Here is a 13,191-nt window from a genome sequence, read left to right on the forward strand (position 1 = left end):
CACATTTGCTATCCTAACCAAGGAGATTAAAAAAACCTCCTTTATCTAACTAAGCCACATTGGCCTTACCTATGATAGAGGAAGAATCTAGAAGAAATGACCTAGAAGGAGCCTTCTCTCTGTGCAAACGAACATGCTACCATCATCAATTCAAACAGATGAAGGTGGGAAATGCACACTCCTACTCCTAGGCCAGCTACTGTCCTTTGGCCAGCTTATGATACTATCTTAACCCACGGTAGGATCTGCTTGGAGATTAAGTAATAAAAGCATAATGCCTGAAGTAATGCCTTCTTTTACTGTGAACCAATTGGTCCTTGGTGTGAACCATATGCATGTGAGAGTCAGGCCTCTCCTGCAGTCAAATAAATGTTTCAGCACTCACTTCGTTTCTTGCTATAATGGTGACAAGGGCGCCCTGCTTGACAGCTTCCACAGCGACGGCCTTTCCTATCCCACTGGAACCACCAGTCACCTTGTGTGAACAAAAATATTCTCACAAAGCTGATGTACAAAAATCAGGGTCCATGACTCCATAGAATCTGATATAAGATTTATAACAAATACTTGAAATATACTTATGTAATGGAAACTGATTATAGATTGCACGAGGAATAATGAGATCCACGTGTACCAGTTAAATCATATGGGCATCCCAAAATTAACTTTACACGTTACATTACATTATGTAACATCTAAATGAACTGTTAGTTGCCTCACCAAGACATGGGATCCATTCAGCTTCATAGGGCGTGGTGAGATCAACGGCGACAACATGAAGATCATGATCACAAACCCCACAAACACGGGCAGGGCAATCATCACTGCACCCGACTCGATTGGGAAAAACTGCATGGTTGCATAAAAGCAAGTCATTCACAAGTAAAACCTCTAAAGTATAACAGCTGTACTATGCAGTTGTGTGTATTTTCTTGAGTGCGAAGGATAGGTGAATGTTCTCTCGGTGAACAGATGCCCGTACTGATCCTGTCTACTGCCTGATTATTTTCAGTCCCTGTACCAGATCTTGCTTCAAATGTTTAGACAAATTTTCACTACAGCATGTATGATATAGAATTTACAATTTTTGCATCAATGATGGGTACCAAAAGCCGCTACTCTGTTTAGAATGGTACTATAAGTTTATAACAAACAGGCATTTTTTTTTTTGAACACCTAAAACATATTGAGGTCAAAGTTTACAGAAGAACGATTGAATGAAACCAAGGAGGTCATCATGTGCAGACGTGACTTTCACTTTGCTATCAGAGAAGCAAACTAGGGCATTTGTAACGTGGTGAGATTAGTATTAAGTCCTCCGAGTGACGAGTGACATATGTTATGGCATCAACAATGATAAGAACTTCCGCAAGTTTACGCACGTTGAATTTGACTCGTGTTTTCTGTACCACTGCCTGTGCACGTGCACCAACGATGTGGAGTATCACCAAAAACCAAGCCTCCGTCACATTTACGTGGCTTTTTGGTAAACTTGGCCGCTTTTCAGTGATGAGAAGACCATCAAAACCGCCCCATGACTTTGTGGTACCTGTAGGTAATCCAATTTTGCGTGGGCAGGCCTTAGCCGTTGATAACAGGAATATCAAAAGTAAAGAAACGCAGGAAGTGCTGGACCAGTTAGTCAAGGTGATGAGAAAAAAAGGAGCCGTTGGACTGAGTGCGCCACAGGTAGGCGTTGGACTACAGATAATAGCAGTGGAGTGCACCAGGAAACAGTTGGACCTCGTGCCTCAGGAAATCAGGAAAATTCGAGAAATGCAAGAGTTCCCACTGAAGATCTTCATAAACCCCAAACTGAAGGTGACCGACTACTCAACTGTAGTGTTCCCAGAGGGTTGTGAAAGTCTGCCAGGATATCAGGCCAATGTGCCCAGGTACTACGGTGTAACTATCACAGGTCAGTAATGCAGTGCTTTCAAATGCTGCAAGCTTCAAAGTAATGATTTCATATTTCCTTTTAATTAATTTTCTGCTCTAGATTTTTTTGATGTTGCTGAGAAAAACATGATTTATTTTTCTTTTGTCCAGGCCTTGACCGAGAGGGGAAGCCTGTTGCATGGCAAGTGACAGGCTGGCCAGCCCGAATTCTGCAACACGAAGTAGAGCATCTACGGGGAGACCTGTATATCGACATCATGGACTCGAGGACATTCATTGACAGTAGTTGGGAAAGGAAAAATTTTTGATTCTGGGGCAAAAGTTGTCAAGAGTTTGGGCATTTAATTCAATTTAAAAGCAGATGCAAGGCTAGATCTTCTATTTAAAATGTTTTCTTTGTAAAGCTGATTCTCTGATTGGCTGACAGCTGGCTAGGGGGCACACCCCCAGAAGATATACAAAGTTGTTCTGGCAATGAGTTGAGTGCATATATGAATAAAATCTTTGCTCAATGTCATGTTGTCATATGTCTTTATGAATTAATTGAAGGCAAGGCTGCTGGTATAGTGTGAGCTTTTTTGAGCATCACCTGCTAATGGTCATAAATAGTTTGTTTACTGTTATTATCTTCTTCTGTAGATTAGTTCAAGTGAAATGATTTTACTATAATTAAACTTTTAAAGGGAGATAGGACCTGCTAATGTACATTGGTACATCACGGAGGCTATAACCTTGCTTTGATCAAGTCCAATGTCAAAGAAGATGAGAATGAACAAAGAAGATGTGAATGAACAAAAGTAAACAACATAACACATCACATTCTAACATTAACCTTACAGTTTCAAAGTCCATGTAATTACTTGTGTGTGTAATTGCTTGTGTGTGGAATAATATATTGCACGATGTCTCTTTATTACTTTCCTGTGGTATATGTATTAGTTTGATCAAGGACGTTATATCACATATCTGATATAACGTCCTTGGTTTGATATCACAACGACAAAAAGAGACCCCTAGATTTTCCAAATGGTATAGTCTAATGAGGGGGTTTGCATTTCCGGGGTACAGGTCAGCTGTACTTCCGCTTGCGTGTCCTCTTCCGCTTTGGACGCCATCTTGCGCGAACGCACCTGAAAAGTGCAACGTTACAATCCGTTGCCATCGGCCTTTAAATAGGTCGGTGTTCACCAATCTACAAGGATGGCATTTCTACCGAAACTACTTTTGCTGTTTTTGATCGCTTTGCCGACATCGGTGTTCGTTGCAGGTATTTTTTTCGCTCGTATTTTCAGGTGGTTGGGTGGGTAAGAAAGCAAGTTGAACAGGTACAAAGTCCCTTTACATGCACCAGTAAGGTGCACTTTTGTCAAGAATTACTGGGTCTTTAAAGTATACGCACGCATTCATAAGTATTCAGCGCTTCTGAGAAGTTTTTGCACTGGGTAACTTTTAGCTACGGACAAAATTGCTTGAAAGATATGACGTGTTCTCATATGTTTACAGCGATCAGCTGTTCCAACATTTGTTGGATCCAAGTTTTCACGGGCATACTTGCCTCATAGACAACATAATTTTGCCTGTAACATATGGTTTCAGAAAGTCATTCAGGAATGGAATTGAAAACTGTTTACTAGCCTGGGGACAACTTTACAACCTTACTCAGCACTTTGTCATCATTAGCCAATCATGCCCGTTAGTGATGGAGGCCGCCCCAACGCTTCGCTTGTTGCCACGTAGCAAGTTTTGCTCCTCGTCAGTTCAGCACAGGACTTAAGTATTCACACCAAGTCACACTTCTTGAATCCTTACAATAGCATGTGGAGCTTCTTACATGATTGTAGCTTGTCTTGACAGGGATTACCTTTTGTTTTCTGTTTCAATGACTAGATTAATCAATAAACTTTATTTGTAGTGTGTAACCCTGGCATATTTAGCCTTTTCCTAGAGGACCTCTTGGGCCCAGTGGGGGGGTCAAGGCTGTGGAATTTTGTTGTTGGTCCAGGGCAGTGGCATTGGCCACTTACTTGTCTAATGGTCTCTCCCTCCACTCCCTGTCTCCAAACTACAATTGAAAGCAACATTTTTCTTATCATGTTCAGATGGCCCAGGCGTTGCTATGGCGCAGGAGCAGGCTGAGGATGTTGTAGAGGGTGAGGATGAGGAGGATGAGGATGAGGCTGAAGTGGAAACGGAATCTGACGAGGACACAGGAGGGACTGAAACAGCTGCAGCTGAAACAGTATGTACTTGTCAACAACACTGAAGTATCTCATTTTCACTTGTCAAGTTCTATTTGCGATGAGGTTGTTTGTAGAGTTGCACCTCAAAAAAGGAAGATGATGAATGAATGAATTGGTACTCGTTAATCTTACTTACTCCATACTCCTTTAATCCAACAAATTATTTGGCTCTACATACTAGTAGTAGTTGCTCACATTCAGGTAGTGGCTCTTTTAACAAGATAGATTTTGTGTAACCTACAAATTACAATATGCATGAGATACAGGGTTCTCCCCAGAATTTTTTAGTGTAGTGGAGGGGCTGGCAAAAATAACCCGAACCAACGAGATACTCTTTCATAAAAATGGGCTCATTTTGCAATTACAGAGGGTGTCAAATACTACAAGTATAATATGTTATAGTGAGTCTTTTGTTGTGAAGTGGCAAAAGGACTATTGTTTTGATCATTGCCCAATCACAAGTTTTTGCAGACAATGCCAACTGGAAAAGTGATGCCACTTGGCACAAAAATCTGTCAATCTTCATTAATTTTAGCAAAACTAACCAAGAAACACACTAAATTTCAAAAGTTATATAGTGGAGCTGGGCCAGGAGTATAGTGGAGGGCCTCCGTTGTTCCATCCTCTGGGGTAGGGAATAATAAGAGCAAGGAAGCAGCACTAAAAAGGAAAAAGCAGGAATAGTGAAACATCACATTGGTGTCACAAATAGAACAAATGACTGTTTCAGGAAGAAGAAGAGGAGGAGGAAGAGGAAGAAGAGCCACTGAAGGCCTCCCCTGATGCTGACACCACTGTGCTGTTCACCACTACAAACACCATGCTGGACCAGCGTAAGTTCACTGTTATTAACAGCATGATAAATGCCATTTTTCTAGTGAACTTAACACTGTAAGGTGAGGCGTTGTTTGTGAAATAATCAGTTTTACATCTGAACTGAGAGAATTGGTTGTTGTTTCTCAGTGTCCTTTTATGAGTATCCTCCTATGTAGATGGAAGACAATTGCTGTATTCCACAGAGTTGACAAGGGAGTTAAACACGTAATATAAATGAAATCCTTGAACAGTTATATACTTTTTATCTCATTGCTGCTGCTCTTCCTTTTTTTGTAGAAAGCAAACAATATTTCGTGCTAATGAACAACGTAATTTTCTCTCCCCAGAGATCCCAGCAACTAAGCTGGTGCGTGTTCTGGTTGGCTTCACCAACAAAGGTGACAAGGACTTTGTTGTGGAGAGCATGGAGGGAGCTTTCCGTTACCCACAGGACTACAGCTTCTACATCCAGAATGTATGTAATGTACAAATCACTTATCCATATTGCCTCTCGTCTGTTTTTTAAAACATCCTTTATTCAGGATAGAGCAGTCCAAACGCAGGTAGTCTAATGAATGAAATGAAAAATGAATGAAATGATTATTAACATGGGGAGAAAAAGCGTAAAACCTGAGGTCCCTTGAGGTTTACTAGATACATGCAACATTAGTACTGTAGCAGATGTAGTAGATCATGTAACATTATTAGGTATTCTGTTCAAACATGTCTTGTGTGGCTACTCACTTTGTATTCTCTTCTGGTTGAGCTGCTTACAATGACTTTTATTAGATATACATCCCTCATTGAGTTTGATTATGCAGTATACCTACATGGAATATTGCATTTTGTTCTAGTTACCAAACCAGCTGAATAACATACAGTGTTGATGTTGTTTTTCATCAGTTCACCACCTTCACGTTCAACACCGTGGTCCAGCCCAACACTCAGGCTTCCTTCGAGTACCTGTTCACTGCTGCCGAGCCATTCGCAGGCCGCCCCTTCGGTCTGACCATTGCCCTCAACTACAAGGATGCTGTAAGTGTGTTTTGTGAATGGTCACAGCACTTTTAATGATCCCAAGAAAGAATGTACCATTCTACCAGTCTTTTCAGACTGCAAAGTCAGAAGCATACATATTACTTATGTATTACATTACATTACATTACATATTACATATAAGGTTTACTAACTGCTGTGGTTTATATAGGATGGAAATCCCTTCCTTGATGCTGTCTTCAACGAGACCATCAGTGTCGTGGAGCTGGATGAGGGCTTGGATGGAGAAATGTGAGTCTCCTCTTTGTTTTCTCGGGAGGGGGGAAAGAGTAGATGAAACATGTTGAAAATGGCCACGTTTGAAAAGTTGTCTCTGATAAAGTGATTTAAGTTCAGTGGCTAAATTACTTTTCATAATTTTTACTCACTCACTCTACAGTGAGTGAGTGAGTGAGTGAGTGAGTGAGTGAGTGAGTGAGTGAGTGAGTGAGTGAGTGAGTGAGTGAGTGAGTGAGTGAGTGAGTGAGTGAGTGAGTGAGTGAGTGAGTGAGTGAGTGAGTGAGTGAGTGAAAATGTATGCAGCTTTTTACTTGATGAGAAATGTGAGCATTTACATCTTGACCCTTTGCTGTTCACAGGTTTTTCCTGTACATATTCTTGGCAGCTGCAGTGGTGCTACTCATCATTGGTGGGCAACAGTTAATGGCATCCATGGGTGTAAGTTCTCATTACAGCTTTTATAAATACAGTAAATAAATTTAAGTTTGTGGGGATTAAAGTGTGCAGTACTGGGTAAGGATTGGAGAAAATGGAGTTTTCCTGGTGGTTTTGAGTTCATGATCGAGCCATAGTCACATGCTGTACAGTAATGCAAACTCTGGCACAACAGACAGGTAGTTGGAAACCACCTACTATCGACAGCAAACATCTACATTCTCAGATGGGCTGAACAGTCACATTTCTGTATTTATAGTTATTACTTTACCTGTGACTAAAGTAAGACCTTTATTGAGATGAGCTGTCATTTTACTGATTCTTGTAACCTCTTCATTGGTCAGGGGTGGAGGCCCAACAAGCCTCTGAGAGTGAGATTATGTAACACAGGCTAGTCAAAAGATTAATGATGGTCAGAATTCTGCTATCTTTGCCCAGGGTCATAACTGTACTTGAGTAGAGTATCCAGTTTATTGTCATTTCATATGTGCTTGAGGAGGTGCCTCGACCACGTAAATCAGCCTCATTACCCAAATATTGGGTTCCTACTGGCTGCAAATATACCAGATATTATGATATTATCATATATACAGATGTACTGATGAGTGTGTCTTTGTCTTTGTACAGAAGAAACGCCCAGCCAAGAAGCAGGTTGTTGAGCAGGGTACTCAGAACCAGTCTGATGTGGACTTTGACTGGATCCCTAAGGAGACTGTGGACCAGATGAGTAAGTCACTAGCTCACCACATCCTAAACCTTCCAGACCTTAGCTATACATTTACATTTTGTCTGCAGATATGTATCTCTTAACAATAGGAATGCCAACAGAACATTGAGGTAGTTTAGAGAGTAAGGACAAACTGTACCTGCAAAATTACTAACAACATAAAAAGAAATGCAGTTCTCGGGTAAATAGTAGGCAAAGTCATGCTGCCATCTGTACCACTATGTCGGAAACTTATTGTAAGTATAACTATTAACTTAGAATTCTGTGTTGTTGTTACAGACAAGACCTCCCCAAGGCGATCTCCCAGAAGACGTACCAAAAGAGCAACTGGATCTGATGAGAAATAACATCAAAACCGGAGAAGGAATAACCCTGTGCATTTTTAAACATGGTTGGCTATAAGTAAAATTTACACTCCCCACCACACAATGCTTTTGGTGTCTGTTTTCTTTGTTTCTAAGTAAGACTCATATACACCTTTCTCACGCGTCGGCCATGATAGATCGAAAACGAGTTCAATGGGGCATGTCCATCATAATTAGCAGTTCAACCAATGATAGCCTACCAATTACGAAATTGACCAATAAGAGATTTGGCTGCATGTCCGTCAAATATTTGCATTATTATGTTTCTATTTTGCATCTCTTAAGGGACTATGGGGTCAGTCTACGCTACTCTAAATTGCTACATCTTTCGGTGCATAACACTAGTTATAATATTTATTATTTGATCTTATGTTGTGAAAATTTGTGTGGTTTGGGGGAACCCTAAATGGAAGCTGATTTTAAAAATAATTTGCCACATTGACCTCGTCTTCAATCTATCATGGCCGCCGCGTGAGATAGGTGTATAAGCATAACTGTCTACAGTTTTGGATGCTTTCCATTATTGTTGCACTGTACTGTTGAATGAAACAAACACCTAGTATACATTGGACAGATCGCTTCCATTAGAAATGCTGTCATTCAAATGGCACAAACATATTGCACCATATTAACTGAATACAACTAGTAGCTACATCCTCAGGCCTCTCAAGAAGATTTGTGTGAAAAAAATTTTTTTTTAGATTTCCAAAACAGTTGACTGATGATCAAAATAGTGCCATACATTTTTGAGTTATTCAGTAGTTATGGTTGGACATCAAAAACATTGTGCAGAAGATATGTATTAGAATAATGCAGAAGAAACATCTCCTTGTTGGAAAAGGCAACTTCTTTTTGGTGTGTAGAGGTTTTTCTTTATCAGCCACAATTATACATGCACAAGCCCCTATGTTTGATAGAAAAAATCGAAACCAAGATCAAATCTCTATAGATTAAATGCTTTAATAGAAATGAAATTAGATATGCATAAAACAGGTAGTATATGTACTGATATTTTGTATACTCAATTTGTACCATTGAAAATTCTGGAGAAATAAAATTCTGGAGAAATGAAATATCTATCGGGAAACTTGAAAAAATAAAATTGCTATTTGGTTTTGACACCCATAACAGCTTCTTCCAAGGTTTATGTGCCATCACTGCCATGCTTTTACAGTCTGGTTAGAAAAGCTATCTGCTGAGTCACCTAGTGACTTTGCAATGTATGGTAATGTGCCAAACCAGATGGATCTTAGCTGTGTCTATTCTGGGCGCTTATTCATGATTTAGAAATGTTGATTAGCGAGAAGAGGTAACCACATACTAGTAGTACTGTAGTACAGCAGACAGCACTGTTTTTGTATTTGCCCAAATGATGCACGATCCAGCCAGATTTTGCACTTGCAAGAGCAAATTTTGCACTGGCACCGGAGTTTGGAAAGAAATGTCATGTTCTGTCTGACCTCCATTACAATCATTTTTAATCTGGAGCAATCGAGATGTAGTATGGCACCAAGTTTACACTTGAAAAGATGTGAAGATGAACCTATTGCCACTTGCCATTTTAGTTGCAAAGATACATCATGTGGTCATTTTCCAAAAAATGATACTGAGATATATCCTGGTGGTCAACTAATATGCTGTAGCTGGAAATGGACCAGTGTTTGTTATGTGCAAAAAGAGTTAACATGGCAATCTCTTTGTGCAATGGGAACCTTTGTCAACCTGTCATATACGAGTAAAGGAATATTTGTGCAAAAGTAGTTTTGGATTTGACTACCACCTTTTGCAAGTAACATTTGCGATAAACAGTTGTTTGTTTTAGGTAAGGGAAGAGAATGTTTCAGAAGCTCAAATGTTAAAGAAATTCTTACAATCAATTGAAATTAGCTGTTCTTTTTCTGTTGGTTACATGGAAATCCACTACCTGCTACTACTAGACTTTACGAAGCATACAGTAGAATTGCAACTATGTGAGAAACTGACAAAGTTGCTTGTTTATTGTATTCATGTGGCAGCTGTTGGGAAGAAGTGGGGCAATGAATGTTGCACGTTGTTGCTCGTTTCCTTTGAAATGGCCAAATGTTTTGTTGATGCTGTTAGCAAGAAATATATCTGAAGCTTATCTTTGATGTAATAACTTAATTAGACTATGCTACATGTACTTGATTCTTGTGTAACAAAGTAACTTTTATAAGATCTGGTGATAATCTGCTGCGTTGACAACATATAAAATCAATACCTTTCCTTGCGTTACTACACAATGTACACACTACAAATTTGAAGTCAAAGTTCAGTCAATTATTTATACATGTAATAGCTATGAGGCTACAAGAGCGCTGCATACTAGTATAGTTTCACATCACTTTATCAAATTACAAGCAAAATGGCATGGGAGAAAGCAAACTCAATAGAAACAGTTTGATGTTGAATGATGATATCCACTTGACTTAGATATGTAAGGTTATGTCCTAGAAGTGCCTGTATTGGTGTACAATGCGCTATGTTAGTATTCATTCCAGATGTACAAAATTGAGCCTAAAGAATAAAAAAAGCTTGATCAGAAGAAAATGTGGATTTGGATCAGGTACATTGTATTGTGTTTGATATTTAGCATGAGCAGAACCACGGAAGCCATTTCGAAAAGGCTTTAATTTTCAGCAATCAGACGAGCTCCCCCACCTTTTATACTAAACTCAGCACAAAAAGTTTGGAATATCAAATTTGGCTGATCATATTTCCGTTGTTTCTGCCTCAATTTCATCGTGTTATATGTTGATAGAAAGCTGTGTGATTTCCTTTTATATGGTGTCAAACTTATTTATGATTATAAATTCGTGGAACTCGCACCAGGGCTGCTTTAAGTCAGTGGGTCACCAAAAAAGTGCGCAAATTTGGCGCTGTTACGCTCTATCCGTGCGACAGTCAGTGTGACATTCTCCTTGCCGCCTCCGCATTTTGATTCGGTCATCCAACTGCCGAAAGGGCACATATACTCTACTCAAATGTTAAAGATAAACTTGGATGTTCTGTATACCAAAAAATATGTGAAAAATGATAGATTGAATCATTGACACCCGCACCCATACCAGCAGGATGATACAGTGTTTTTTTTAACCTCCTTGGTTGAACACAAGAAGGGAAATTTGGGCACTTTTTTTGATGACCCACTGACGTAAGCAGCCCTGGTGCGACTTCCACGAATTTATAGTCATGAGGCATTTGATACCATATGAAAGGAAACCACACGCTTTCTTTTGATATATAACAAGATGAAATTGATGCAGAAACAACGGAAATATGATCAGCCCAAGTTGATATTCCAAACCTTTTGTGCCGAGTTTAGTACGTACAGTACGTTGTCGTTGGGTAAGCAGGCTTGCATGCAAAATAGGTCAAATCAGGTCATTGCACTTTCACTTATCAGGTTTTGCTTCCCACGCTGACAGCAGTGAGTAGTGTGATCATAGCCACGTCAGATAACTCCACGCCGAGTTCTTCATCATACAAAGTTACGATCTGGGCCTGCCAGGTGAGCACTTCAATCGACATAGATCCAGGTAAATTTCTTACGCTATTAAACCGCCCAGGTAGGTTACAAGTTTTGTATTAAATTGCACCTTGCCCCCCTCCCCTGTGCATAGTTCAAAGTTTAAAATCATAAATATATGGGCATGCAACAAACAGCCAGACATATCGGTAGTTGTTGAAAAAGTTGTTACGGTAGCGTAAAGAGAAAGAGAAAGCGTGTCCCATATATGTGTAAAGAAAATCTAGAGTAGGGAAGAGCTCTAATGTTATAACGTTATATTATATTATATCTATATAGTTGGTAACGGTTAACTGCATTCATCTGATTAATTAACTAATATTAGTTACTTTATCAGATGAATGCAAATAGTACTCAAGTTGGGTGATTTTTACGTCAACGTTTCATTTAAGTCATTAAACCACAAACAGAATTACAGAGATTCAGTGAGATTCAATGCTGAAAATGTTGGGATATTCAGCAGCAATTTAATACAGAATGGCGTATAGTGTACCTTTTGTCCCTCATCCCCTCTCCCTTTCAGACATTTTTGTTAAATTGTTAAATGTGTTTAACAGTTGGGTTCATATGACTGCTTCTTCTCGCATCCTGTAGTTTTCAAATATATGCTGATTTTAATTTTCAGACTCTGACAACAGCAACATGGCTGAAAATGTCGAATCCAAACAGGCCAGGATCGACAGACTGAAGGCCAATATACCCACCGTCCCAGACTTCCCCAAGCCAGGGATCCTTTTCTGGTAAGCTGGATGGAAATTTTATCCCATCAATCTTATCTGACGACAAAATATATGAAGACTACAACCAGAAGTACTGCATTTAGTAATTTTTCCACTTGTATAAGTCCTGGAGACTCTGTATTGATGGAAGTCAACCTCCTTGATGCCACCATCACCAAAATACAGTTTTTCTATCAATCTCAATGATTGAAAGCCTGCAGCATTCAGCCAGTTGCCAAATCCTGAAAACTTTTACGCAGCATAGAATGGAAACTCTGTATGGGTGGACGTTTCTGCTTCTACAAAATGTATCTTTTACATGTAAGTTGCATCCGTAGGTAGACATGTAAAAGATAGAAGCAGAAACGTCCACAAATACACATGATACAGAGTTTCCATTCTATACTGTGTAAGATTTTTCAGGATTTGGCAACTGGCTGAATGCTGCAGGCTTTCAATCATTGAAATTGATAGAAAAACTGTATTTTGGGGATGATTCAATTTTATGTTTTCATTTAACATTTTCATCTTTGGAAGCAAAGCACTACCAAGAAACACACATTTGTAAAAAAAAAAATCATTTCTGCTTGGTGAATCAATACTGTCCATACGATCACACAGAGGGATTTACTGTTACAATGTATTCTGGCTTTCACAGGGATATCATGCCAATCATGCAGAACCCTGAAGTGTTCTCAGACTCTGTAGCCCTGCTGGAAGAGCATGTCAAAGAATCAGGAATCAAAGTGGATGTAGTTGTAGGTAAGGCGAGTTTACAATTATGCCCGCTGAGTTATCGTTTGCCTAGAGTTTTTGGCTTTCCTGTTCTTCAGTGTTTTTCAGTAAATCTAACATTGCAGTGGTTCCACAATACTTTACATACATTATAAAGGTTCATGCCTTTTAGTACTACTATGTCCCTCACTTCCTTGACTGCGGGGAAAGAGCCATGATGATGGTTTGTTTTAGAAATGTACCTCGTGACCCATTGTATTCACTGAGATATTGTCATATCATGTATTTTTTCTTTCATTTTCTTTCTTAATTTGAGTCCAACAGTGTACATTTTGAGTCCAACAGTGTACATGTGTAATAGAGAGAAACAAATTGATCTTCCTTTCAGGTCTGGAGGCCAGGGGATTTCTTTTCGGTCCACTGTTGGCTCTTC

At 39.4% G+C, this 13,191-nt stretch overlaps 3 protein-coding genes across 4 annotated transcripts in view; all 3 read left to right on the forward strand.

Annotated features, from left to right (window-relative positions):
- The first annotated feature begins 1,303 nt into the window (after positions 1-1,303).
- Positions 1,304-2,416, forward strand: LOC118408874 (peptide deformylase, mitochondrial-like). Its single transcript, XM_035809735.1, has 2 exons — positions 1,304-1,918; positions 2,050-2,416. The coding sequence occupies exons 1-2, from the start codon at positions 1,342-1,344 to the stop codon at positions 2,205-2,207; spliced, it is 735 nt and encodes a 244-aa protein (XP_035665628.1). The 5' UTR covers positions 1,304-1,341; the 3' UTR covers positions 2,208-2,416.
- Positions 2,417-2,976: 560 nt separating this feature from the next.
- On the forward strand, positions 2,977-8,854 carry LOC118408870 (translocon-associated protein subunit alpha-like). Of its 2 annotated transcripts, none has more exons than XM_035809727.1 (10): positions 2,977-3,166; positions 3,999-4,138; positions 4,870-4,972; positions 5,303-5,430; positions 5,859-5,990; positions 6,163-6,242; positions 6,590-6,668; positions 7,293-7,392; positions 7,672-7,866; positions 8,245-8,854. In XM_035809727.1, exons 1-9 carry the CDS (start codon positions 3,100-3,102, stop codon positions 7,737-7,739), a joined length of 897 nt encoding a protein of 298 aa, XP_035665620.1. In that variant the 5' UTR covers positions 2,977-3,099; the 3' UTR covers positions 7,740-7,866; positions 8,245-8,854. The 2 variants fall into 2 exon arrangements, with proteins under 2 accessions (XP_035665620.1, XP_035665622.1); XM_035809729.1 differs by having other exon boundaries at positions 7,672-7,862; positions 8,241-8,854.
- A 2,315-nt stretch (positions 8,855-11,169) lies between these two features.
- The window catches only part of LOC118408873 (adenine phosphoribosyltransferase-like), a gene marked incomplete in the record, with an annotated part of 3,564 nt that continues 1,542 nt past the window's right edge, over positions 11,170-13,191 (forward strand). The window contains 3 exon segments of the mRNA XM_035809734.1: positions 11,170-11,314; positions 11,930-12,044; positions 12,682-12,785. Of these exon segments, the coding sequence (XP_035665627.1) occupies positions 11,947-12,044; positions 12,682-12,785 (202 nt within the window).

This window comes from Branchiostoma floridae, unplaced genomic scaffold (genome assembly GCF_000003815.2).
Source record: "Branchiostoma floridae strain S238N-H82 unplaced genomic scaffold, Bfl_VNyyK Sc7u5tJ_477, whole genome shotgun sequence".
NCBI classification, from domain to species: domain Eukaryota; kingdom Metazoa; phylum Chordata; class Leptocardii; order Amphioxiformes; family Branchiostomatidae; genus Branchiostoma; species Branchiostoma floridae.

Bases quoted from the DNA above. Each gene is read 5' to 3' on its own strand.
- LOC118408874 (XM_035809735.1), top strand. From the start codon at position 1,342: ATGGCATCAACAATGATAAGAACTTCCGCAAGTTTACGCACGTTGAAT. The intron at 1,919-2,049 runs GTCAGTAATGCA...TCTTTTGTCCAG, and splicing joins CTACGGTGTAACTATCACAG to GCCTTGACCGAGAGGGGAAG.
- LOC118408870 (XM_035809727.1), top strand. From the start codon at position 3,100: ATGGCATTTCTACCGAAACTACTTTTGCTGTTTTTGATCGCTTTGCCG. The intron at 4,139-4,869 runs GTATGTACTTGT...TGACTGTTTCAG, and splicing joins AAACAGCTGCAGCTGAAACA to GAAGAAGAAGAGGAGGAGGA. The intron at 5,431-5,858 runs GTATGTAATGTA...GTTTTTCATCAG, and splicing joins ACAGCTTCTACATCCAGAAT to TTCACCACCTTCACGTTCAA.